The sequence below is a fragment of the Mastomys coucha genome, unplaced genomic scaffold (assembly GCF_008632895.1).
Source record: "Mastomys coucha isolate ucsf_1 unplaced genomic scaffold, UCSF_Mcou_1 pScaffold19, whole genome shotgun sequence".
Lineage (NCBI taxonomy): Eukaryota > Metazoa > Chordata > Mammalia > Rodentia > Muridae > Mastomys > Mastomys coucha.
In genome coordinates this window covers 12,454,972-12,481,924 of record NW_022196901.1, presented here as the reverse complement: position 1 = coordinate 12,481,924, position 26,953 = coordinate 12,454,972, and the positions used below count along the sequence as shown (strand labels likewise).

Genomic DNA, 26,953 nt, shown 5'->3' with positions numbered 1-26,953 from the left:
AGGGAAGGAAAGGGAAGGGAAGGAAAGGAAAGGAAAGGAAAGGGAAGGGAAGGAAAGGGAAGGAAAGGGAAGGAAAGGAAAGGAAAGGGAAGGAAAGGGAAGGAAAGGGAAGGAAAGGAAAGGGTTTGTGTTTGGTTTTGTTTTATGAAGAAAGAGGGGGGAAAGAGTATAATTTAGGAGGAAAACAGGTATTAAGGGAAGATCAAATGAAATGTTTCCTGGCTAATGAATGTTAAAGAAACAGTGGTTAGGGCTTGTGGAGATGGCCCAGTTAGTGATATAGTGGCCACACGGGTGGGAAGACCTGAACTCTATCCCCAGAACCCATGTTAAGGGCTGCCATGGTAGCTCATAGTTGACATGTGAGTAATGAAGAAACAGAAACGATGAATTCCCAGGGATTTCAGGCCAGCATCCTAACCTGAGCTCTGCATCACTGGGCTACTTTTCCTCACAAAGGACTGTGGATTTTAGGGATAACTGAGGTAGACCTCAGGACACCACGTGCACACCATTTTGGCTTACAATCAATGCTTTAGAAACAGAATTCAGCACATGTTGGTTTCTTTTTCTTTCCGAGGTTATTATCATATAGTTCACAACTTAACCCGAACAACTATCTCCCATGTTAAGTTCTTATATAAGATTCAAAAAGTATAGTTTCTGAATCTCTGAAATGTTAAATCTTAATGCTGCAATATAATTCAATGCATTTTAATCCATATTTTAATTGATCACAACCAAGTTTAATGAATTAAAACCTAATAATAAAGCCATTTGTTCTTTTTAACACAACTGTAAGCAATAATATGAATTCTCTTTCACTTTACAGATATAACCCACAAATGTAAGAACTTTTATTAGCTTATATTAATTGTACATACCAATGAGTTTCTCAGTGATAATTGCCTACATGCATAGAATATATTTTGACCATATTCACTCCCCAGGGTCCTCTTCGTCCTCTTTCAGCAGTATCATTTCTTTCCAAACACTACTTCTACCTGTTTTTTTATTTATTTGTGCCAGGATGGATGAATTCAGTGTTGTTTACATGAGGACAGGTGGAATTCAGTGACCCCTCCCCATCCCTAATGAAATGATGCTGTATCCAAACTTATGCACATCATATTCTGGTAGTAACAACTCTGATGGGTTGGTGAGCAAAACAGCCATACAAGCCATATCATGTCACCACATCCTTTCCCTAGAGACGCTTCAGTCAAGACTGAGCCAACCAGAAACATTCACTTATTCTCAGTACTTTCTCAGTTATCAGTCTCTATAATGATCACCCATCCAGTGCAAAGGCAAGCTTCTCTGTAGTGCTTGTCTATGAGCATAGAAGTAAAATATTAAGAAGGCAACTGGAAGAGAACAAGTCCACTTAGCAAAACAACTGAAGTTGTTAGGGTCTGCAACCTCCACAGCTAGGGAATTCAACTAGATTTACTGTACTAGGAGAGAATGGCCTCCTGGGCAGTGGACCCTCACATCCAAGCTGAAAGAGCTTAGCTACTCCCACCAAAGTCATTGTCCTTCTGAGTATACTCTTTTACTTAGAATCAGTCCTGGGTAGATTGGATGTATGTTGTTCTACTTAGAACCAGTCCTGGGTAGATCGGATGTATGCCTAGTATTTACATTATAAGGAGACTAAGATATAACTAAGTTAAATAATCTGTACAGACTCACATAAATCTACAATATTTAGTTTCTAGTATAGTATCTAGTTTCAATATATACTGAATGTACTATATATGACTCAGTTTTCACATGGTCTTTGGTGAATGGGGCAATTTTTTTTTTTTGAGACAGGGTTTCTCTGTATAGCCCTGGCTGTCCTGGAACTCACTCTGTAGACCAGGCTGGCCTCAAACTCAGAAATTCACCTGCCTCTGCCTCCCAAGTACTAGGACTAAAGGCGTGTGCCACCACTGCCCTATGAATGGAGCGATTCTTATAATTTTGTGCACTATCTACTCCAAAACAAGAAAATATAAAGGTTCTTTAATTATTATACTAACATTGACTGTTACATGAAGGAGACATATACACTTGGTTTTGCCATTATATTAAAAGAGTACTCACCCACATGACTGTCAAAGTTGGTGTGCACATCTCAGTCTATGAGGGATAGCTATCCCACCCTAAAAGTCTACTAGCTTCTCTGTTCAACGAACAAAATGATTTAGTATGGTCAGAAATTATTTCTGATCTCATAAGAGTATATTTACTTATTTTCATTAAGAACAAAAATAATTTTGTATTTTCAGTAACACAAGATAAACAGTAACATTATGTTGGGCCTTAAAATTTTTATGACCTAAAGATTCACAGTCTTGTGACATAAATCAATACAGATTTCAGCTTTAATATTTATAAAATACCTTTATCTTAAGATAGCTGGGTATAATCAGCTTTGTAACTTTGCTTTAATACTGGGCTAGTGTGGAAATAAGCATTTTGGGTGCTTATCTTTTTTCAAGGATATTATCATAGAAAAGCAATAGCTATCTAAACATCATATGATCAGCTCTTGTTCTTGTGTATATGGGTTACAGTAAAATAGCATTTATAGCATTTTCAAACACATCCAAACCTGCTGCCTTGCTTTTCTCTAATGGCTTCTATTATTCCTAGCATTAAGCATTATCATTTCCCGGAGACAGGAAACTCAATTTACACTGACCAACTAAACAGCTTATCAGGGTATGTGTATGTTAGGGAAACCAATTACAGCATGAACCAAGAGAGAACTGATGTAAGGCTCAATAATGCAAATTTTCCTAAGAGTGTGCTACTATTTGCCAAGATGTACTTATTCCAGTCATGTGCTTTCAAGGAGGCTCAACCTCAAAAAACATGTCACTTCTCCCCCTCCTTTCCTGATTGTATCATTCAGTGAATTGGTATTTCCAGGTGAGGAAAGTAGGTTAGGTTGTTCCTATGTTCATCGACTCCCTTAGGCTAATTTTCTAAGAAATATGTTTTTTCCTCTTCCCCTTGAACACTCTTAAACATGGGCATTTTTCCCAAACTATTTAATTGGAAGCTGTAAACGCTCTTTGTTTGTACTAGTTACTATGACTACACAGACTTCCTGTTCTGAGAGTAAAAGCTCTAGAAAAGAAGCTGGGCAAGCATCTATGGTAACTCTCTTACCTTGCAGACAATGAAAGGGACCCTAAGGGCTTCAGTGGCTTTCTACTTGGTCCCAAAGCTCCTAAACAGGAGGCAGTTTCTAATAAAAGGTGTTTCAGTTCTGATGCTGTATATTTAATTGCTTCATATTTTCAGCACCACTGATATACATGGTTTCAAATGTGTATCATGTATACACACAGATATAAACACACAGATACACACAGACACACAAACACCCATACACACAGAAGCACACACACATAACCCCTTATAATTTTACTCTTTGAAAACTATGCAATGACTAATTAAGGAGCTGTATTATTTGTAAAAACACAATCGAGCAATGCTCAAAAATATGAATCACAGAGGTTATATTGAACAAGATTCCAAAGAGGAAATATCCATATTTATGTAATTAATCCTCAAGGATTTATGTTCTTCATTTAATAAAGATTAGCTACAGTCCCTTGAATTGCCCAAATTTGGAAGCAAGGAGTTTTGTTGTTGTTGTTGTTGTCATTGTCGTCATTGTTGAAAGCTCCAAACAGTACTCAAGTTGTCACTCAGCTTCTCTCTTTTGCCTCATCAACACAGATGCACAGACTTAGAAGATTATACCTGGCAAAAATCTTTTGTTTGTAAATCATTCAGAATTAGTTTAACTAAGGGAATGTTGCTACAGGTTTACTTGAAAGGTTGCTTTAAAGGCAACAAAGATGGCTTCACCATTTACACACCGGTTCTCTTCATAAGCATTAACCAGGAGAGTGTCCTTTATGTGGACAGCATTCCTGCTTCAAGTGTGTGTCAAAGTTACACAAGTTCTCACAAGACATTCCATTTATTCTGACTAAACATATCAAGGTCCTAGAAATTTCCTTGTTCATTACAAAAACAAACCAAACTTGTATTTTTTTTTCACCCCATAGGAAGTTGTCCTTGAAGACGGAACCACTGCTTTCAAGAACTGGGTTAAAACAGGCACCACTGTGTACAGACAATTTTGGATCTTTGATGTGCAAAACCCAGATGATGTGGCAAAGAACAGCAGCAAAATCAAGGTTAAACAAAGAGGTCCTTACACATACAGGTGAGTGAGCTGTTGAAAAGGAGTAGTGTTCTCACTTTGTTTCTGAGAACTCTTCCTCCCAAGGAAGTCCATTGTACTGAAGTGTACTTGTTTTCTTGCCAATAAAATTTACATCAAAATGTTTTCCCTACAGGTAAAGGATCTTAGCCTATAGATTTAGATTCTATGTATATATGCTACCCAAATATTGTCATATATTATATGAAAAAGAAATATAGACTTTATTGTCATTTTAAGCTGTTAAATAACTTGCCTTCTCAAAAACATATGGATGATTTTTGTCATGTCCCAATCTGTGCAGTTGGCATGTTGAGAGTTTTATGAGTACATGATGAATTTCTTAAAATGAAACAGGTATCTTACTTCTGTGATTATCCTGGTGTGGCTTCTAGACCCGAAAGAATAGCAACACCCATCAACCACTACAGAAGTGGATCAAAAAGACTCTACCTCTGCATTTTAAACTCCTTTGTGTGATTCATATACATACCCAACTTTGAGAACCACAGAGCTAAAATGATTCTGCATAGTTGCAGTTCCTGCTAAGTGTTGAGGTCAGCTATTTGAGACTTAAATAGCAATTTAAAACTTATAATATTTCACACTGCTATACTTTTATCTAAGTATTCTAATAGTTTGTTTAATAAAGTTATAAATAGAAACTTAAATAACTATATCTAGGGGGAATAATCAGTCACAACCTTTCATTGGAAGAAATAGAAAGCAGCAGCAGATGAGGCAGGAGAAGAAGGAGGAGGAGGAGTAGGGGTGGGAAGGGGGGAAGAAGGATACCATCAAGTGTCCACATTTACCCAGAGAAAGGGACTACTAATCATATTTCTGCATGTATCTTTTCTATGTAAATTATAGACTCTCTTCCACTCTTAGAATAGTGAAAGGCACTTGAAACAAACTACCCTGCCTAAGCATTAGGGATAGTTTTATTTTTCTGTGAGAACACAATGAAGTCGTTTGTATCATTCTTTATGCATGTACTGAATTCATCTCAAGACAAATCACAACTACTTATGCAGCATGATGGATTTATGTCACAGCTTATTACATTCCTTCTTAATTTTATAATCCACAGTTGCAGTATGTTTTGAACGTTATAGGATTGTACATTTTTATCCTTTCCAAAGCATATTTCTGAATTAAATTTGACACTCCAAATTATGAAGAAATATCAATTGTTGTTGTAAGGGTTATGCATTCTATGCCAACATATGATTTATGAACTATCATCTTCTATTTCCTGAAATATCTGTAACAATGTACAATTCTGCCAAAGAAGGCTCTGCTTTTCTAACTGCAAAGGAAAATGTTTTCTATGATATTGTAATTACTTATTAGCAAAATATCATGTGAGTATCATAATCTAAGAAATATGAAGAAATGTATTGGTATAGTTTATACCTATGAAATCTATAATCTATTATAAGACCTAAGAAATAAAATTTAAAATATATACCTAAGAATTATAACAGGAATAAAATAATCAAGGAGAAGGAGAAGAGAATAGTTATTAGAATTTAAGGATATTTCATGGCTCACTCTCTCTCTCTCTCTCATTTAAGGATTGTGATTCTCTGGTTTATGTTTTAGTGTTTAATTTTTGTTTGCTTGGGGATAATGATTTTTGCTTTTAAGAAATTTGTGAAGTTACATTGAAATGTAATAATAGCAATTTAGCCTAGTTATATTCTCCTTTGAAGCACATACACACACACACACACACACACACACACAATATATATATATATATATACAATATAAATATAAATTATACGTATATATGCATATATATAAATATATATAAATTATATATACATATATGTTTATATGTATATATACATATACATAATAGTTTATATATATGTACATTTATATAAACTATAGGATTTATTCCTACAACTTGTAGTTTATTTCTGTATAGAACTCAAAGGGGATAAATTATATATATTTATTTTGTTTGTGAAGGCAACAGAGAAAGCTGGGAAGGAGTAGGATTTATAGGTACAATAACAGACAGCAAGTTCTCCTTTGTAGGGCAATTTCAAACTGTCCTGGATGAAGTGTGCTTCTTGTCTCATGAGATCATCAAACTGAAATTCTTTAGCTTACCTAAGTGCCTCAAATAAAGATCAGATTTAAGAAATCTTAAAAAAATGTTTACTATATTGAGGTTCTTCTATGTGTTAGGTGAGAACATGACAGGCTATTGATGACACTCTGAATTCATTTTAAATTGAGGCTGTAGGAAAATATGCCCCCTAAAACAGAACCGCTAGTTGATTTGGTCAATGACTGTTAAAATGATGTTGATGAAGCAGTAATTGACAACATAAGGCATGACCAAAGCATAAAATTACATGGTTTAATATCATAATTATATCTTAATCTATAATAATTCTGATTACTGAGTTCCTTCTAGATAGTTTGCATTGTAAAATTTATGTTTTCTTTGGCAAGAATAGTAATAAAGGAATCATGTAACTATGTGCAGAAAGCTATTGCCTTTGATCTTGTTAACCCATACATTCGAAGACATCTTTTTTTTTTTAATTGAGTGTTATGCTCTTTCATAAGAACTTTCCTAAGGCATGTTTTGCCGATTATTTTCTCTTCTTGAGTGCCATCTACTGGTTTGATGTTGTAAGTGCCCAGTGCCCATTTAGGGAAAAAAATGAATCTGAATTATTTAGCTTTAGTTCTCAGTCATAACTGCATTGAAGTCTCTGAAATTGCTGTAGCCTTACTTGAATTGGTATTAATAGCTACTTTAATTTTAAAATAGATATTTTGTGAGACAGGCATTACTAAGAATTTAGTGCCTTGTGTTGTTTCAGATTTGTTAGGTTGCTTAAAGCATCCTACTCAGCAGAGAATAAATGATAAAGCTTTGCACAGCACCTGCTAAAATACTGTTCCTGTTTTTTAGAGAATGGGCATGTTTTTAAATAATATGGCCACGTCATGAAGCACTGAGAGCCAGATATCCTGGCTCACCTTTGTACTTACTTGAACTACTTAGTTCAAGCCTGTGCTAAAACATACCAAGAAGTAAGAAAATACTGAACATACCCCAGACTCATTATGTTTATGGGGCCCCATAATCTGTATTTGATAAGAATTAAGTTTCCTAACAAACTTGTAGGCTTATGATTTTTCAATACTATAGCTATAACTCAGCCCTTATAATGGATATCCAGAGATAGAATAGTGTGCTGAGTGAGATCTACCCTATTTCATTTTAATGTCTGCTTTGTACCAAAAAAATGTTTTTCTACAATACAATCACTTTTTAACACAGTCGTAAAACTATTACAAGTGTTAAAGGCAAGAGATTAATACTAAGAACTCAATATGTAAGATGAAAGAACAGAGATAGATCTGGATCCTTTTAAATTGGAAATGACTATTGGTTGCTTAATGGTGGTTTCATGAATGTACTTAACATGTAGGCTGGATAGACTACACACTTGGAGAGGTCTTTCTAATATGAAAACTATATTCCTACTCTCTGACCCTCTATACTCCAGGATAAAGACAACTATTGATTTATACTGCCCTTGTATGTCTGAAATCTCACTTTATGTCTTTTATTTTCACCAACTGTTTTTCTTCACTCTTTAATTAAACAACACTCTAGCACTGTCATTTTCAAACCATATTATCATGATCTTCAGTATTTTAAACTTGCTACTTTTAGTCCTTCTTATGTATACTTGCATTTACTTAGACCTCCACATGGAATTGCTACCAAAATGTGTTTCCAACCCATTCCACTTTAACCAGTCCAAAGGACAATGTTTATTTTAACTTAGTTCATTCTATTCTACTTTCCTATTCCAGGTTTAACAACCTTTACCAGAGATATCTCAATAGTTAATTGTTTACCATGAAGTTCTGTTAATGTTAATAGTGATTTGTTCTGGGTTCAAATAGTATTTGTTGAAAGAATGGAGACATTTGTTATGCAAGATTTTGACCCCCCTCATTTTGTTGACTTATGTTTGTTTCAGAGTTCGTTATCTAGCCAAGGAAAATATAACTCAGGACCCCGAGGACTACACTGTCTCTTTTGTACAGCCCAATGGAGCCATCTTTGAGCCTTCACTGTCTGTTGGGACAGAGGATGACAACTTCACAGTTCTCAATCTGGCTGTGGCAGTGAGTGGACAGCAGCTGCTATGTGGACCATTTCAGAGCCTGTCACAATTAATCTCATAAGTACCCTCATCATTTAGCCTTAGTTCTTTTATCATCTTATAAAAACCATGTTTTATGCTATTTTGTCATCTGGATAGATGACCTGATCAGCATAATCAATTGACAGAATTGATTGATTAATTAGTCTCATTTAAAACCAACTCAAAAAATAATCCTATAAGGGATTTAAAAAAGTGGCAAAAATTATAATTTTAGACTAGGCAGGATTTGGCAGATTTTGAAGGTGTATTTTGATTTTAATTGGACTAGATTGATATATTTAATCCATTTACTTAAGAAATATAATGAACTTATTTCTCAGATAGTGTTTTCTTTTTCTTGTAGGCTGCACCACATATCTACCAAAATTCATTTGTTCAAGTTGTGCTCAACTCTCTTATCAAAAAGTCCAAGTCTTCTATGTTCCAAACAAGATCTTTGAAAGAACTCTTATGGGGTTACAAAGATCCATTCTTGAGTTTGGTTCCATATCCTATAAGTACCACAGTTGGTGTGTTTTATCCTGTAAGTACTAATATAAATGTTTGCTATATTTTTTAAGTATATAAACAAAATGTTAATGGGAAACATTTATAGTTTTGCATATTTCTTTACTAGTTAATCTGCACACATATAATTTACTATTTTTAAAGTCTAAATCTTACATGCTATAAGTTTTCATAGTGAAAAATTACTTAATATGTCTGACTAAATTAATTTTAATTTAAAAATTAATCAAATATTATTCCTATAGAAAACTGAAAATTCATTTGTAAATACGTAAATATTTACAAATTGCATTTACTTTTATTTTTCTAAAGAATCAAGGTTACTATATCTTTGTATTAAAAATCAAACCTGTTGATCATATCTTTCCTCATTTTCTAGAGCTGTAATTTTATTAAACTTTCAATTACAAAGTTTCTGTGAATGTTCACTTGAGATATTCATCAAGCTTCACTTAGTGAGGATTGCCAGTCAACTCCACAGAATGGCAGTTTGGTGATTAAGAGAATGTGCACTTCTTGCTACACATACTTTATGTTTTGGATTCCTAATGGGATGAGAATGAGATGGCTTACTCAAACCTGTTTTGATTGTTGTATAGCCTGACACGGTGTTGCAATACTGCTTACGTTTCCAGTTCCTGGTTGCTAATGTTTCAGATTATCCAGTGGTATATTAGTTAAATATTAACAGAAAAGCCTGAAGGAATTAGAGTCAATTTTATTTGAACCAAATCATTACAGCTCCTTCTTTGGCTAAGAGATTTTTAAATTTTGTTTGTATAATCTTGTTCATTTTAGTAGCCACTACTAATGATTTGAAAATTTGGAATATATCTAGAAATCTCTAGAAGTCTTGTAAGTTTATCTCAATGTTTCCTTACCTGAGCATAATAGGAACAGTGAGCAACCTTATGGCTCGTTAATTCACAGCAATGCTGGAATGGCATCTACAACCACTGTTACTTATTTTCTTATATTTTGTGTGAGCATATAACACTTATTTGTAGGCAGTTTTTATATTTTAACATTAAAATACTTAAAGCTCAAAATGTAAAGCTCATATTGTGTTATATATCACAAATGATAAAAAAGATTCTGAATGACCCCTTTCTGAAAAACATTAAAGTTAGTCATATGTGTTATGACATAGTAAATAAAACTTGATCCATGAGTAATTTTTATTCATTTTTTCAGTACAATAACACTGTAGATGGAGTTTATAAAGTATTCAATGGAAAGGATAACATAAGCAAAGTTGCCATAATTGAATCCTATAAAGGAAAAAAGTAAGTAATTGTGTGTGTGTGTGTGTGAGAGAGAGAGAGAGAGAGAGAGAGAGAGAGAGAGAGAGAGAGAGAGAGAGAGAGAGAGAGAGAGAGAGAGAGAGAGAGAAAGAGAGAGAGAGAGAGAGAGAGAGAAGTAAAGGAGAGAGAGACACAGAGAAACAAACATAGAGAAACAGAAAAGAAAAATTAGAGAGACACACACACACAGAGTGAGAGACAGACAGACAGACTAGGGTCTTCTATTGCTATTCTGTGTGCTATTTGTATTACTTTACTATTACTGTTAAGGCATAAATACTGGCCTATAAAACAGACATGCCTAAAAGCAATATTGGCATTTTTTTTCCTTTTTTTGCCAGACATTAAACTCTTCATGCCACCGTCTTGTTCCTAACCAGTCTGATTGACAGTCACCAGCATGAACATATGAAAACTTAGCCTTTATTCATCGATTCTCTCTGTCAGAAAAATACAGTGTTAATTTTTTTCTCTGCAGCATATCTAACATTACAGTGCATCCATACAATTAAGTAATAGGTTCATGAACTTATACTTCTCTGTGTCTCAGTTCCTGACAATTCATCTGAAAGAGCCCTAATTTTTGATATCACTAAAATAGAAAGAAAACTAATAAGTACCAGGAGTCAAAGAATCCTGAAGGTTGTTGGATTTTGCAGTTGATGTAACTGCACGTGTTTTGGCGGAGTATAACCAGCACCACTTCCTTGATATCCTAGTAGACTTTTTTTAGTAGACAGCACTAGTTTTTTTCTCACTCAAATGACTAAAAAAGATTCATAGAGATTTAATGCTAATCTTTTTAATCTAGCCCATATATAAATGTACATAATTTAGATAATAAAAGATAATTAAGTCCTGTCCCATTCTAATATGGGTCTCTGATAATGCTAAAATGGGAAAAGTGCAAAATCTGTTAAAAGCACAATGAGGATAAAGTTAACATTAAGTATTTACAAATTTTGAATTCTATGAATCCAAATGTTTGCTACTTTGTAATCTTCTTTTCCTTTTTCTCTCCCCACTTCTATATGATGAGGAGCTGGTGTCAGGAATGTTGTTAGCACCTTCCTTCTATCCGGATGAACACTGAACAAATTACTACATTATTCATTTCTCTCAAGGAAACCAATTCCTGCTGGGAGATCTACGTTTGTCTTATTTTCTTCCAGAACCATATCTATCTGAGTAGTTTCTAATGAGCTTGGCATTTAGCTGCTTATGTTTATGGCCTGTCCTCTTAAGTCGTCTAGTACTTCCTTCATAGCAATAAGATTAGGGGATCAAACAATCACGCATTGAGTGAGGTGGAATGTTTATTAAATCTTTGCTGTCAACACCTCTATTCTTTATTTTGTTGATGAAAGTGGTGTTTCAAAGTTGAAAGAGTAATGTGAATATGGTGTTTTTGAAATGAGAGTATTTTTTCATCCTCTTTCTTTTATTCCTAAGGAATCTGTCCTATTGGCCAAGTTATTGCGACATGATTAATGGCACAGGTAAGAATCTTTTGTAATAATCACAATAAGAAAAACTTTACCTTTTTCCCAGAACTGGGGCTGCTCTCCCAGCCAAAGAAATCCAGGTTGAGGGGCTATGATTAGCACTCAGCATAACTCAGAGTCTATTTTTGGGTAGGGTGGGAATGGGTTATTTCCTAAATGCAATAGTATTTTTTAGATTAACCATGTAAAGTAAGCCTTGTTTCATTGCAAGAAAATTTCTTCTTTGTAAAGTATCTCACTTAGAGATTTGTCACCCAACAGGTAGGTAAAAACAAATGTAGAGGTATAGTTACTAGTCAGTTGTTCCTCCTATAGTAGACTGACAATGTACATGTGAAGAAATACAACTTCACAAAGGAAAACATCCCCCACCCCAGTGAGGAAGCAAGACTGGAGAGCAGAAGGACAAGCTGGTCAGCATGAAGGGAGAGAGAGAAGTAAAACAAGGTTAAATATCTACTACCAGGGAGAATGTATGCAAACATGTGATCTCTACATTACACTTGGAGTGCAAAGAAACAACTAAAATCTTTGCTTTAGGATATAGTTAGGTTAGGGTTATTATTGTCCTTAAAAAAAAGCAAAGTACACACTGTCCTTCCATGTAAGAACTATGGTTGAACAACACAATGGCAATCAAGTACCATGAAGCAATCTAAATCAAAGATAAGCCTTTAATTAGTCAGAAGCACATACATAATATTTACAAAGTAGGTGAGGGAATACTCAATAGGAAAGTGATATAATGAAGATGGTGAAAGTTTAAATAACAAATGGAGCCTGGAGCTCCCTTTCCAAAGGCACAATTGTGAACTGCAGATTTATTTACTTTAGTTCTATTTCACAGGGTAGAAAAACATGAGTGATGACAGTAATGTTTTCCAAACAAATTGTCAAGTATTTCAATATTTGTTATATAAGCCTAATACTCCTATAATACGCTGTTCCTCAATAGTAATGGATGCTTTGTGTTTAAGAGAAAAATCGCCAAGAACTCTGTTCTTGATCTAAGGAATTAGTTGAACTGAAGAGAGCTGAGCTTTGAGAATTTATTAGTGGTAATGACAGGAACCTCAGTAATGAAACCAAGGATATAGAGGCAAACTTCATAGGTAAAAGGAGTAGAAAAAGAGATGAATAATTAAGAGATGATCCCTGTGAGTAGGACTCTTGATATGGGACTAAGTGGGAGCAAATGCCACTGAAACAAAGATGCCAATATGTGTCCATCATAATCTAAAATTGCATCTTCTTGTGCTTTGAAACACATCCACTAAAACAAATAATACACATTTAGAATGTTTCTTTTCAGAAAAGTATCTCTTGTGTGATGGAGAGATAATTTGGTTAGTATAATTTGGTTGGTATGATAACAAGTATAAGAACCAGAGTTGGACTCTTAGGAACCATGTGAAAAAACATTGAACATGGTTAAGTGTAGTTGCAATTCTACAGTTGGGTAGGCTGAGATAGGTAGATACCTGGAGTTCATTCAATGGTCTGCCTTGACTTATCAGTAATCTTCAGGTCCAAGTAGGAGTACTCAGATCAAAAATAAAGATGGATAATATCTGTAGAGTTATGTACAAATTTTCTCTCTGGTCTCCACACATACATGAACATGTAAACAAAAGAAAACAATGACTCTACTAATAACTATCTTATATTTCATGACTATGGAATTTTCTTGACTGGATTTAATTGTTTTATATCTAATGATGTTTCAGAAAAAAATAATTTAAGTGCTTACAATGTATAATCCTTTAGTTGATTAACCACTGGATGCTAAGGTGTAGACAATGCCTACTGGTATGGAGAATTTAAACTAAAATTTACTGTCTAGTCCTCTAGTTGAAAGAATAAAGCATTGGTCACAAGAGCATTATAATTTTCTTTATTCTTTATTCACAGAAGCATAAATGAATACTAACAAGTCATAAAGTTAGAAAAATAAAACTTGATGAGAAAACCACATGAACATGTAATTGAAGGATATAACAGACTATTTTAAGCAAATACAGCCAGTGGTGGTTGACTTTGGACAAATTCATTAGTGAACACAGATTGAAGAGTTATCTTGTGATTTCTTCACTTCTTTGGTATCTACCATGGAAGACAATTACATTGAAATTTGAATAAATGATAAAACATCATCTAAAGTATAGAAATACATTAAACATTTTATGAGAAATTTTAGTGACAAAAAATTAAAAATTATTAAATAAGATGAACAGATCACTACTAAAGTTAGAACAATGCTGATATAATAGGGACTCTGAAGGCATTTATGACAAGAAAAGTGCCAACCTGAGGATAGAATGGGATACTTCAAAAACACATTCACAACCTTAACAGTGCCTTTACTACTACGGTTTCTTTTATTTCATAGCAGTGAATATACATTTTATATATTTATCAGTAATTTATATAGCCTCCAGCCAAGTGTGGTTTTACAGCCAAGGAAAAGTGTACTATGGTTACAATTCCAGTTTCATTGTATAGCTGTAATACAACCCTCTGACAGATCTACATAAGGAATAAAAGATTGATTTATCTTATTTTTCTGGTTCATTGTTGAGGGAAGTCAGTGCAGGAGCTAATGGCAGGACATTTTTTTGCAAATTTTATATATGGATGCTGTTTTCTGGCTTGCTTGCAAGTTCATTTTTAGGCTCTTGCTTAGCTAACTTCCTCATATAGCCCAGGACCCTCATCCTAGGACATAGGAGCATTCAAAGTAGGCTGGGTCTCAGCCTCCATTGATTAATAATCAAGACACTCTGTCTTAATGTTCTATTGCTGTAAAGAGACACCATGGCCACAACAATTCTTATAAAAGAGAGTATTTAGTTGGATCTTGCTTACAGTATCTGAGGTTTAGTTCATTATCATCATGGCATGATAGCAATGCATGATAGCATGGGTCTAGAGCATAGCTAAGTGTTCTACTTGTGCATGGACAGTAAGCCAGAAGTGTGAGACAATGGACTTGCCTTGGGGTTTTGAAACCTGAAAGCACATCCCCCATGACACACTTCCTCCAAAAATGCCATATCTTCTAATTCCTTCTAAGAAGTGTCACTCCTTGATGACCAAGCATTCTATTATAAGCCTAACGGGGCGTTCTCATTCAAACCACCATAATCCATTCCCTGCTCCCCTAGACTTGTAACTATATAACAAAATATAAAAATGTTTTACATCCAACTTTAAAAGCCCCCATATTCTACCACAGTCTCAATGCTGTTTAGAAGTTCAAACTTCAATGTCTCTTCTGAGATTCAAGGCAATTTCTCCCTTTTTTCCTTTTCTTTAATTTTTTATTGATTCTTTGTGAATTTCACATCATGCACCCCAATCCCACTCATCTCCTACACCCCCCATACCCACCCTCTCCCCTTGCAATCTCTACTTGTGGAATTTGTAGTGTGTCATAGTGTGTCCTGCCATCTAGCCTTTGGTTTACACACACTTTCTTTCCTTGCAAATGTTCATTGCAATGACTCATTGGCCTGGTATGGTGGATCTGGCTTGGATTTTGGAAACTGAAAGCCCAGCCCCGGTGATCCACTTCTTCCAACAAGGCCACACCTACCATCCCTTCCTAGCCACTCCCCAATGACAAAACATTTAAATTTAATCTATGGGGTGATTCTTAAAATATCATTATATTCCCGTACAGACACACTCATGGGCCAGTATGATCTAGGGAGCTCTTCATTGGAAGTTTTTTCCTCAAGTCACTGTAGGTTGTGTCAATTGATAAAAATAGCTAGGACATCTTTTGTGATTGAAACGATCTGTAAGACTAAATATGCTATACATTAGCAATGAAAGATACTTTGATTATATGTTGAAAACGGAGCTGAGGGGGTCTGCAGTCCCATGGAGGGAGCAACAGTGTCAATAGGAAATACCCCCTGGGTCTCCTGGGGACTGGACCACCAACCAAAGAATACACAAGGAGCAACCCATGGCGCTGACCACATATGTGAAGAAGATGGTCTTATTGGACATCAGTGGGAGGACAGGCCCTCGGGCCTGAGGGTGTTCAATGCCCCAGTGTAAGGGAATGCCAAGGCGGGAGGATGGGAGTGGGTGGATAGGGGAGCACCCTCATAGAGCCAGGGGGAGGGGGAATGGGATAGGGGGTTTCTCAACGGGAGACCTGGAAAGGGGAAAACATTTGAAATGTAAATTAAGAAAATATCTAAGGGGGGGAGAAAAATGAAAAAAGAAAAAAAAACAAAAATCAAAAACAAAAGAAAATACATGGAAGAAAAAAGAACTATCCCACCTTCCAGGAATACAAAAAAATAAATTTCTCCTATCCACAGCAAAAAAAGAAAAAGAAAAAGAAGAAAATGCTGATAACGTATATACTTGAGTAAAATGTACCTTTTTTTTTTTTATTTTCTGAAAGTAATTATCCTGCTAGGTAACTTTGAAATTTTATATGCAGTTTATGTTTTATTTCTATTGACCATACTAGGAAGAGATTTACAGATTTTTCTAAAATTCACATCACATAAAAACACTTGTCAATGGCTTGGTTTTTAACAGATGCAGCATCCTTTCCACCTTTCGTTGAGAAGTCTCGGACACTGAGATTCTTTTCCTCAGACATTTGCAGGTAAGTTTCTGGAGTGCAAATATTAGACATTTCCCATTCCAGTCATAAAACAAAATATGAGAGGCATAATTATTTACACGGTTTTTAAAAATAGACAAATATTTCTCTTGATTTCTTAAGAATAGATGTGGCAAAATTGAATTTATATTTATTGATTCTTCATAATTAGCTTACATATTTCAATACTTATAGTACAAGCCATCTTCTTTGAGTAATATTTAGCATGTCTGCTGACAAAGTTTCAGGATACAGAAATCAAGTATAAAGGGAATCTCATCTTTCTGAAGATGTCTAAAGAAGATGACACATTTATTGCAGAACTATGTTAATGATTCATGCAGCAAAGTTTTTGAACTGGTGGGGTTGCATATATATCCATGAGTACGGAAACCCACACAACTGCTCTTGATCTACAGTCTTATCCCTGAAAATGAGACTATAGATAGATTTATTGATTATATACCCCAGAATCATTACCCTATGAATAAAATTTCTGAGAACAGTGCTTTGTCACATAGAGGTATCTGGGGATCAGAGAGAATATTGAATGAGCTCTGACAAAGAATTGTGCATGGTAGACACAGGGTTGATGAAAGAGATCTGCTCTAAGCCCACCATATACATATTCCACCAAGTTGGTGGCTCTTTCTTTAAGCATTTTTGAAAGATGGAAAAGTCCAAATTGAGTGCAAATATATAATTGGAGTAAGACATATAAATATGTGTTAGAAGAATTTTAGTATGAAAACCTTCTCTGACATTTATCCCCCATGATAGTTCACATGTAAACTTGACCTTAGAAGATATTTTAAGAACCAAAGAATGTACATTTTATACTCATGCTCTTAACCATGTTATATCTTAAAGTGTAAAAACAACATCAACAATTTTTCCTATGAATTAAAAAAGAATTTAAAATTTTATCAGGAATATGTGACTTTTTATAAGTTAGAGCAAGAATATAAATTAGTTTAAGCAAAAAGAATCATATTTCCGGAACAGGATTCAGTTCTCTAGTTTGAAACTCTTTTCTTGAAAACCCATGTAGGTCTATCTATGCAGTGTTTGGAGCTGAAATTGACCTTAAAGGAATCCAAGTGTACAGGTTTGTTCTACCAGCCAATGCCTTTGCATCACCCTTCCAGAATCCAGACAACCATTGTTTCTGCACTGAAAAAGTAATCTCCAATAACTGTACATCTTATGGTGTGCTAGACATTGGCAAATGCAAAGAAGGTGTGTAGACATGCTCATTATCTAAGTTCATGTGAATTTGTTTTTATTATGCTTGAAAATTTTGTTCCTTAAATTGTAACAGGTAAAAGTTAGATAGGGCTAGGTAACATTGTATTATGCAAAATAAGTCATATTCAGTAAGATAAATACCACACAAATATTCTCTTACATGCAGAACATAAAGTTAAATCTCTCTCTCTGTCTCTCTGTCTCTCTCTCTCTCTCTCTCTCTCTCTCTTTCTCTCTCTCTCACTCTCTCTCTCTCTCTCTTTCTCTCTCTCACTCTCTCTCTCTCTATGTGTGTGTGTGTGTTGGGGGGATGGTCCTGAGACTACAATAGTAAAGAATGAGAGCTTAATCTGGGGAAGAGTTAGTAATGAAATTCATTTGACAAGAAAGCTTAGAGAAGGGCTACTAGTAGGGTGGAAGAGTACAGAAGAAAGAGAAGATGAATGAGTAAAAATAAAGTATCCTGACACCTGATATAATATTAATCCATAATTCTTTTTTATTGGACATTCAAAGTGAAAGAAAGCAATCATAACGGAACATAATATTTGCTGGTAGTGCATTTTCTTGTGCCTTTATGTGTTGCCCCGCTGCTGGCTGGCTGGCTGGCTTTCTTTCTTTCTTTCTTTCTTGAAGCCACTGTTTGTTTCAGAATTGTAAAATGAGTTATTAGAAAAATCACACTAGTATTATACCATATTGGTTTGGTGGTTAGGTAGAAAGAAAAAAGCCCCAGTATATAACAAGTTTTCTAATCATCTGCCATGATTGTAGCTCCCCTGCTTCTAGAAAATAGAATAGAATAAGCTGTTATTGTGTCCCTACAGTGAGAATGACAAAGCACAGACCTCAGAGTCCTCCTCCATGTTGTGTCAGTATTTATTGTAGAATGAGCATAAAAAAGAACACACTATGAGATGTTCAGTATAGTTGTATCACCACTTGAAGTTTGAACATGCTCTAATTTGGCTCAGCAGTGAACATTTGAATTCTAGAAATTAGTATGAAGAAACAGGCAACAACGGGCTGCTTAAGAAAATGTCACAAAATTTTATGATATTTTGCATAATAATAACCACATGTAATGCTCTTATCATCAGCATTCCAAACCCAGCTATATTTTAATCTACAAAAGCTTCATCCTTTAGCAAATATTTTAAATAATGTATGAGCTATAAAGTAATCTATTTCCAATTGTCTTTTAAAATGTGTCTTCAGGAAAGCCTGTGTACATTTCCCTTCCACATTTCCTACATGCAAGTCCTGATGTTTCAGAACCTATCGAAGGTTTAAATCCAAATGAAGATGAGCATAGGACATACTTGGATGTGGAACCCGTAAGTCATTCATCATCTTATTGATAAATTTAATTAATATCCTTCTAAAAATAAAAAAATATACATTCTTGAATCATATCCTTAAGATGAGTGAAACTGTCAAGGAGATTAAAATGATCTCTTCCTATTCAGGTGTATGAATGGCATGAAATTCAGTTTTGATTTCAATACAAGGGACTTTATAATGCTTTTACTGGAATCAAGGAATTCTAATGATAAAAGTTAGTGTAATTACCCTATATTTATTATTATTATTATTATTATTATTATTATTATTATTATACTTAACTGGATTTCCTTTTGTGAGGAATCACTGCTGTTGGGGATTAAAACAATTTTTATATGTACGTTTTGACAAAATATGTAACAAGAATAGTGCAACAGTTGTTATAGTACTACTACTAACATTATATTATCTTGATACTCTTTTTGAACCTTTGAAGGAAGAGAATGAATGTAGCTCAGTGATCTAAAACTTGCTAAGCAAGCATGTTCTGGAACTGGCTCTCAGCATCTGAGAGCTGTGGAGACACATTTCTCCTTAAGTAATGGAAGTCTGTGATATTGTTTTTTGTGTGGACTCTGAATGAATACATATTTGGACATATATTTCAGGAACAAAATGGACTGAGTTGGCCTTTTTATATTGTTTTACTAATATTCCTTTTTCTGAAGTAAATTATGTTGATTTCACAATCTAAAGAAAACTATAACTATTAGCTAAGACAAATTCTCTCTTCATATATGTTTACATACATGTATATGTTATATATGTAGATACCCTGTGTGCATTTAAATACATGTAAAACATGACTACTTATGTACTTATGCACAAAGTTTAAAGGACTCTAATTTCTCAGCCTTAAGAATTCTTCCATTTTTAAATACAAAACGGCTCTCTTGTATAAGAAAAGGTAAAATCTGACTATTATAAAGGAATGTTTTAGAAGTTTGTAATTTTTTAAATTTGTTATTTTTAGATAACTGGGTTCACTCTACAATTTGCAAAACGACTGCAGGTCAACATATTGGTCAAGCCAGCTAGAAAAATAGAGTGAGTCTCCCTAAGAATGTTGAAATTTTTATGCATTAGTAACATTTTCTTATAAGAATGTGAGTAGATGAACAAAGATAGAAAGAATGTCTTATATTTTTTAATCTTTATGCCATTATAGAATTATTAAATATCTAGGACAAATTTTACTTGAAGAAGAATCAGATCTGATGCTTATTAAAATGTCTATTTTCACTACTATTAGTTAGATATTGTGTGTGGGGGTTCTTCTTATGTACCATATATCCAATTATTAGAACTATACCTTCTAGGTCATATACTTTTGTAGACTAAAATGTATACCTATAAACTCATAAAATATAATCAGAAATCTATATTAGATATGTGGATGGAGAATATGAAGGACATATGTATTAAAACTGATTCGTTGAACAGAACAAAATCAAAGAACTTAAGCAATATAAAAGAGTAATTGTTATCTGATAGTTTATTTATTATAAATGTATTTTAAGTATGTATAAGTATACTCACAATTACTTTTGATGTGTATTATAGAGCATTAAAGTATCTGAAGAGACCTTATATTGTACCTATACTATGGCTAAATGAGGTTAGTATTTATTTCATTATTCATTAAAACAATTTTATATAAAAACTTTTTGTATTTAAAATGACATAGGTAGTATATGAAGATGTATTTATATTTCCTGTATATATGCTCCTACACTTCAATATATCTATTAGAAAAAAAACTAAATTACATGGAAGTATTTGTTAAGTTTTATGCTCTGTTTTTCAGACAAATAATTTTACATATTTTACTTATACTCAAGTAAGAGTACTCAAGTACTCTCAAGATGGACACATGCATATATATATAACAACACAGAATTCATGACTTATTAAATATAACAGTGATAACAAAGAACTAATTATTCTGAGTCAGGATAGACTAGAAAAGAATGACAGTCCTATCGCCTGATAAACTATCTTACTGTGAGCTATTAAACTGATTAGTCACAAAATTAGAAAATGCATTGCACGAAACTTCAAAGCATGTTGACCTTGCTCCCTTACACTGGGAAACACTTGGAAAGTTGTTAATTATTTCAAAGATTTTGAAAGATCACATGGATGCTTGTACACTTCTGAGTCCTAGGCCGCATGATCAAAGTGGGAAAGGAGTCATTACTGCTCATCAGCATGTGCAGTGTGTCTACTATGGATGTAAAGTGAATTTTATTGCCTTCTGACCCAGGTAGCTGACACTTATATGTACATTTAAAGAAGGGAATTATATAAAATTATTTTGCTTTTTTAATTTTCTCAAATAACATTAATGGTTACTTTGATTGCAGACTGGGACCATTGGTGATGAGAAAGCAGAAATGTTCAAAAATCAAGTTACTGGAAAAATTAAGCTCCTTGGCTTGGTAGAGATGGTCTTACTTGGGGTTGGAGTGGTGATGTTTGTTGCTTTTATGATTTCATATTGTGCTTGCAGATCCAAGAATGGAAAATAAGTAAGTGCTCTTAAGCAAAGAATGTATTATTTTAACTATTTTCATCTTATCAAAAAGTGATTATAAATTGAGGCACAACTATTTCTGGACATGTTTAACCAGTTATAATCTCTTAATATATATCCTAATTTTGGATGTAATTGTTGTAAATTAAGAAACAAATGATGATTGAAATCATTACCATAGGAAAAAATAGCACAATGTTAATTTTTGTCCAAATTTAGACTTTCTAATTTCTTTCATTTTAACAGTTATTAAAATTATAATTTATGAAAAATTATAATTATAAAAATCTTGGTAGATTGAAATTTATAAGAGCAAGATGAAGATGTAAAAATATATAGTTTTTGGTAAAATACAGAGGTAAAGGAAATTATCATCATAAACCTCAGGTGGATGCATCCAGATGCTAGTCATGCCTTTTCCCAATCAGGGCATCCTGATGACGAATTAAAAATCACTGTGTAAGAGTTAGAATATAAAATTACAAAATAATAATGTATTAATTAATCGAGTCACTCAGTTTAGAGAAAAAGTACATAATTGTGGATAATACTTAAGAGTCTTGGCAAAATTGTACAGGTTATTTTAGATATTAGCAACCACTGAGTCTAGATATTAATATCCATGTTTTTCTACAAGAACAAAAATGGAAGCTTAAGCTATTTTCCATGGCCAAAATGGAACTGAACTTTGAAGTAGAATTCTTCAATTCCTGTCAGAAAAATGAAGTCTGAGTAGAAAATGCTTGGTTTAAAAAAATCACTCCAAAATAAATAAACTTATTCTACTTAAGCCAAAAATTGACCATAATCTGTGTCTTGCAGAAATTTTTATTTTAATCCTAATTACTTATATTGAACAAATACTGTCAATGCTAAATATTTTACATGAATTATCACATTATCCCTATGTGTGTTTCCAATAACCTGGAGTAAATACTATGGTCTATCTTCTGCAGACATTCTAGAAAATTATAACAGATATCAAACTATCCATATTGAAGTCTAAGATAACCATGTTTATGTTTTCTAAAATAATGTGGAAATTAGTTATCAGTATTTATTTTATGAGAATTGACTATCTTAATAATGTAGGAAATGCACCTCAATGTTTTTGTCTGGATCATTTGTGTCACGCTATCTAAATTTGCACAACATGTGTTTAAAATGCTAGCAAGAAATATACACATTGTAGTGCTTAAAATAAGAGGTGGAGACATGAGAGGTACTTAAACAGCACCAGCGCTCTTCCAAAGGACCCTTTCCCAGCACGTGGCTGCTAACTCTAGTACCACTAGTTGATGTCTCTTCTGACCTCCACAGTCCTTGCACACACATAATAAAGGACAGACAGACATCCGGAAAAATACCCACACACATAAAATGAAAACCTCTACATTTATTTGTGAAATACATTTATTTTCAATAAAAATATGAAAAAAATTAATGTCTCCTCCAAAGTTAAAATACTTTAATATTTCTCATTAGCCCAACAAGTTATAATGGGACAAATGTGAACATGTGTTGATATCATAGATTAAACAGAATATTTACTAAAAATGTATCAAATCCCTGCTCAAATACAAAAGCATGCCTGTACATGTTATCATTTTATTAGTTAATGAATAACTTCATCACTGTTTAATGATCCTTGATTACGTTAGGCTCATATACTACTCTTTAATAACAGAATTAAAAGCTCTTTGTGTCTACATGACTAAGTGCCTGTTTTATGCAAACTTTCCACTGTCTTAAAGAAAAATAACACCTTTTAAAGACTACGTTTCCACAAAGCAGATGTTTACTTGGCAATAAATTGCCTTTACTAGGCTCAGAATTATGAGAGGTAGGTTTGTTGAAATAGTCATTTTGTAATATTCTAAAATTTTAAGTCTCTGGGAAAGTTTGTGCACAATTTTATAAGGGGATGGATGTACAAGATGGAATAAGGTAGCCTGTTAGGGAGAAAGTGGCTTGCTGCTTACAGATTGCGAGAGTAAGCTCAGTTTGCAAGTTGTGCATGTGTACATGTCTTCATGGAAGACCATCTTGAGTGTATGGTGATCCTCAGCAGCAAATTTAATTATCTACCCTCCCTGTTCTTATTTTTCTCATTCTTGGGCGTCAGGATGCAGTTTTGTATGTGTCATTCTTGAAGAAAAGCATGTGTCTCCTTTATAATGAAACTCTTAAATGACTTCTTTCTTTAGCTTGAGCTGCATAAACGAATGTATCACATCTTGATGTGATATGATATATAAGATATGATTATATGTTATAAGACTATTTTGCCTTTTTATATCTTACTGCTTTTGGGTTGATAATGTTTCTTCTACTTTACAGGTAGTGAATGAGCCTACATTATGCACTGGCTACATCTTTGGTAAAACTAATCTACAAAACGAAGACTTAATCCATGCTTTGTTTTTACAAACACACCTATCTTTAGTTGAAGAAAAGGTGGCGTGTGCTCTCTTTCTCTCCCTCTTATTGCAGATATATATTTATTTGTAAATATATATATATATGCAATAAGTCACAGCATATTTTAAAAAGATTCATATGTCACTATAGCCTATATTTTTTAATAAAATCTTGCACTTTTAAAAGTCCATCATTTGCAACTGAGTGGACTTCGGTTTCTGTAGAAGCAATTCTGATTTACTGTTTTGTTCCCTGTTGGCAAATTTCAAGAATGTACACTCTAAGAAATTTTTCTTTTCCTCACTGGAGAAAACTGTTATCATGTCTGTGGTGACCCCTCTGTTTGTAGCAAATATGGCTTGCAACTGTCAGCACATGGTATAAGTACGACAGACATCTTTTGAAAGACTTAAGAATGAAAAATGAACAATTCCCATGTGAGCCATTGCTTATATATCAAGTCTCTCCCTCTCTGGAGTCCTTGGCAACAGCAAAGCCAGATACCACAGCATTTTTTTTTTACTTTCTGACACAGAGCTTAGACGTTCTGTTCCTCACCATGAAATGGACTTTTATTTTTTTTAGCATACTTTAGCTCTTTGTATTTTAAGTATGTTGTCATGTTCCATGCTGCATAGCTCTTTAAAAAACTGAGTAGGTTTTTCTCTTTCTGCTCAGCTTCAACTAATGCAACCTCACAGAGCTCTTATAGTGTTAAAAGATGTAAATGGAAATAAATGAATTATTGTATGGAATCTTACAAAAGCTAGATGGGCTTTAATATATATTTGTGGATAATATCTCCTCCTTTAATAATCACCCCCAAAAGACTGGTTTCTAACATTAAAAGATGTTATTCCTTAAATTCAAACTTTTTGTCTAGTCACTATTACATCACAATATGTCTTTTTTTCTGGAAATATTCCATCTGAACTCCTATGTCTTTTGGAATCCTTTAACATTTCTGCTATGTCTTAATCCAATTGGAAACAGACATTTTATTTTAATTTTATAGCAGTAGTGTGAGACTTGAAGGCAAATTTTTTTCCAGGGTAAGACACACTGATAGGTTGTTCTGCTTTCTTTTGCAGAGTAACGCATTTCAAAGAGTATTAGTCCAAATAAATTCTGGTATAAAAGACAAAATATCAACAAACGTTTTGTGTTCTATACATAGAAAAATAAAAGTAAATGTTAGGCAACACTCTGGCCTAGATAGAAAAACAGTCAAAGCTGTATGACAACTTTGGGCAGGAGTGCTGGGTCAGTTGTTAGGAGTCCTTGATGTTCCTTCAGAAGACCTAGGTTTGATTCCCAGCTCCTATATGTCTGCTTACTCAGACATATAACTCCTGTTAGAGTTGATACAATGCCTGGCTCTCCTGTGCAGCCTTTTACAGTGCACGCGGTGAGCATTTATACTCTCAGGTATGCATGTGCACATGGATTTTCAAAAGAGGAAGGAGGAGTGTATGAGAAGGTTGTAGGGGAGAAAGGAGAGTGGGAAATGATGTCATTTTAAACCTCAAATTTAAAGGAAACTTTTTTCCTTTTTTTCTGCTTTTTGTTTCTGTTGTTGTTTTGTTTTATTTTATTTTATTTTATTTTTTGAGGCATGGTTTCTCTGTGTAGCTCTGGTTGTCTTGGAACTTGCTCCTTGCTTTGTGGACTAGGCTGGCCTAGGTTTGCCTGTCTCTGTCTCCTGAGTGCTGGTTTTAGAGGCCTTCACTTCCGCTGAGCAGTGGGATTAAAGACATGCACCACTCCCAAAGAAACAATTTAAATAAATAAATGGTAAAATTTAAAGAACTTTGAAAAATAATCACATAGCAGCTAGGTATAAGTTTTTAGTTTTTTTTTTAATCTTATTAAAACCTCAAGTTAAGCTAACACATTTTAGGAGGAATCTTTCAGATATCTGAAGTTACTCAAACCATAGAGATTTGTATCCTTTCTTTTAATTAAGATGGGGAAATCATTGCTCTAATTACTGACAGAAGTAGGTTCACCAGAGTTCAGAAACAAAGAGTGAGGTCACACCACATGGCTGCAGTACAGTATTAAAAAAGATGCATTGAAAGAAATAGGAAGAACAGTTCATATTACCCACGTCACTTTCTCTGCAAATACACTGAGAAAAGCATGGACAGAAAAATTTTTACCTGGAAGGAAGCATTAGATTTTGCTGTAGACTTTAACATCAGGTGTGTGACAATATTAGGAGACACCTGCCTTCCATGTCTCATAGGGAACTTGATATATTATAATCAGTCAAGCACCAAAGTTCCATGAAGATGGACTCTATTGACAGCATGCAGCAATACTAGGAAATTACAGTGGCATTAGACTTCAGGAGAAAGTCATAGATAGGGAGATTTCTACTGATATGAGCTTCAGACATGTCTCATAGTACACTTGCCAGTGGTCACATTTGTGTGTGTGCGTGTGTGTGTGTGTGTGTGTGTGTGTGTGTGTGTGTGAGCGTATGTGTGTGTGTGTGTGTGTGTGTGTGTGTGTGTGTGCGTGTAGTGTTATGGAATTGAAGCACCTTATAACACTGAAACAGACAAAATGGCTCAAATGCAGGTAGTCAGCTCAGTGCTGATTCCTAGCATAGCATTTAATGGCATTTTTACACAGAGTCTATAATGAATGGAAAAAGCGCTTCCTTCCTCAGTTGTGTGGATGTTGGTGCATGAACACAGTGCTAAAACCATCAGGTTGCACATGAAGTGTGAAAAGATGAGAACATGGACAGACTAGTTGGTAAGAATTCAAATAATTGACCTAGAGACGTTGCAGCAAATTTAAAATGTAGGGAAACAACGGAATGCAGTAAGAAAAAAATCTATGTGAGCAGACAAAAATATGATAGAAATTGAAATAACAGTAACATTCCAAGATCTTGGATCTGAGAAATACAATAGATTAAAGAAATGTCAGATATTGAAGACATGTTAGAAAAAACGGATAACTCCATCAAAGAAAATGTTATATTAACAATACT

General features: G+C 34.1%; 1 protein-coding gene across 9 annotated transcripts in view; it reads left to right on the top strand.

Moving 5' to 3' along the window:
- Cd36 (CD36 molecule) overlaps positions 1–24,817 on the top strand; it is a 90,026-nt gene extending 65,209 nt beyond the window's left edge. For all 9 annotated transcript variants that reach the window (XM_031380044.1, XM_031380043.1, XM_031380042.1 and 6 more), the window contains 12 exons: positions 4,077–4,237; positions 8,263–8,410; positions 8,795–8,974; positions 10,153–10,244; positions 11,715–11,761; positions 16,331–16,400; positions 17,449–17,636; positions 18,864–18,982; positions 19,963–20,036; positions 20,553–20,607; positions 21,356–21,520; positions 23,866–24,817. In XM_031380044.1, the coding sequence (XP_031235904.1) occupies positions 4,077–4,237; positions 8,263–8,410; positions 8,795–8,974; positions 10,153–10,244; positions 11,715–11,761; positions 16,331–16,400; positions 17,449–17,636; positions 18,864–18,982; positions 19,963–20,036; positions 20,553–20,607; positions 21,356–21,520 (1,299 nt within the window). In that variant the 3' untranslated portion in view covers positions 23,866–24,817. The remainder of the gene's footprint in view (positions 1–4,076; positions 4,238–8,262; positions 8,411–8,794; positions 8,975–10,152; positions 10,245–11,714; positions 11,762–16,330; positions 16,401–17,448; positions 17,637–18,863; positions 18,983–19,962; positions 20,037–20,552; positions 20,608–21,355; positions 21,521–23,865) is intronic.
- Positions 24,818–26,953: the final 2,136 nt, after the last annotated feature.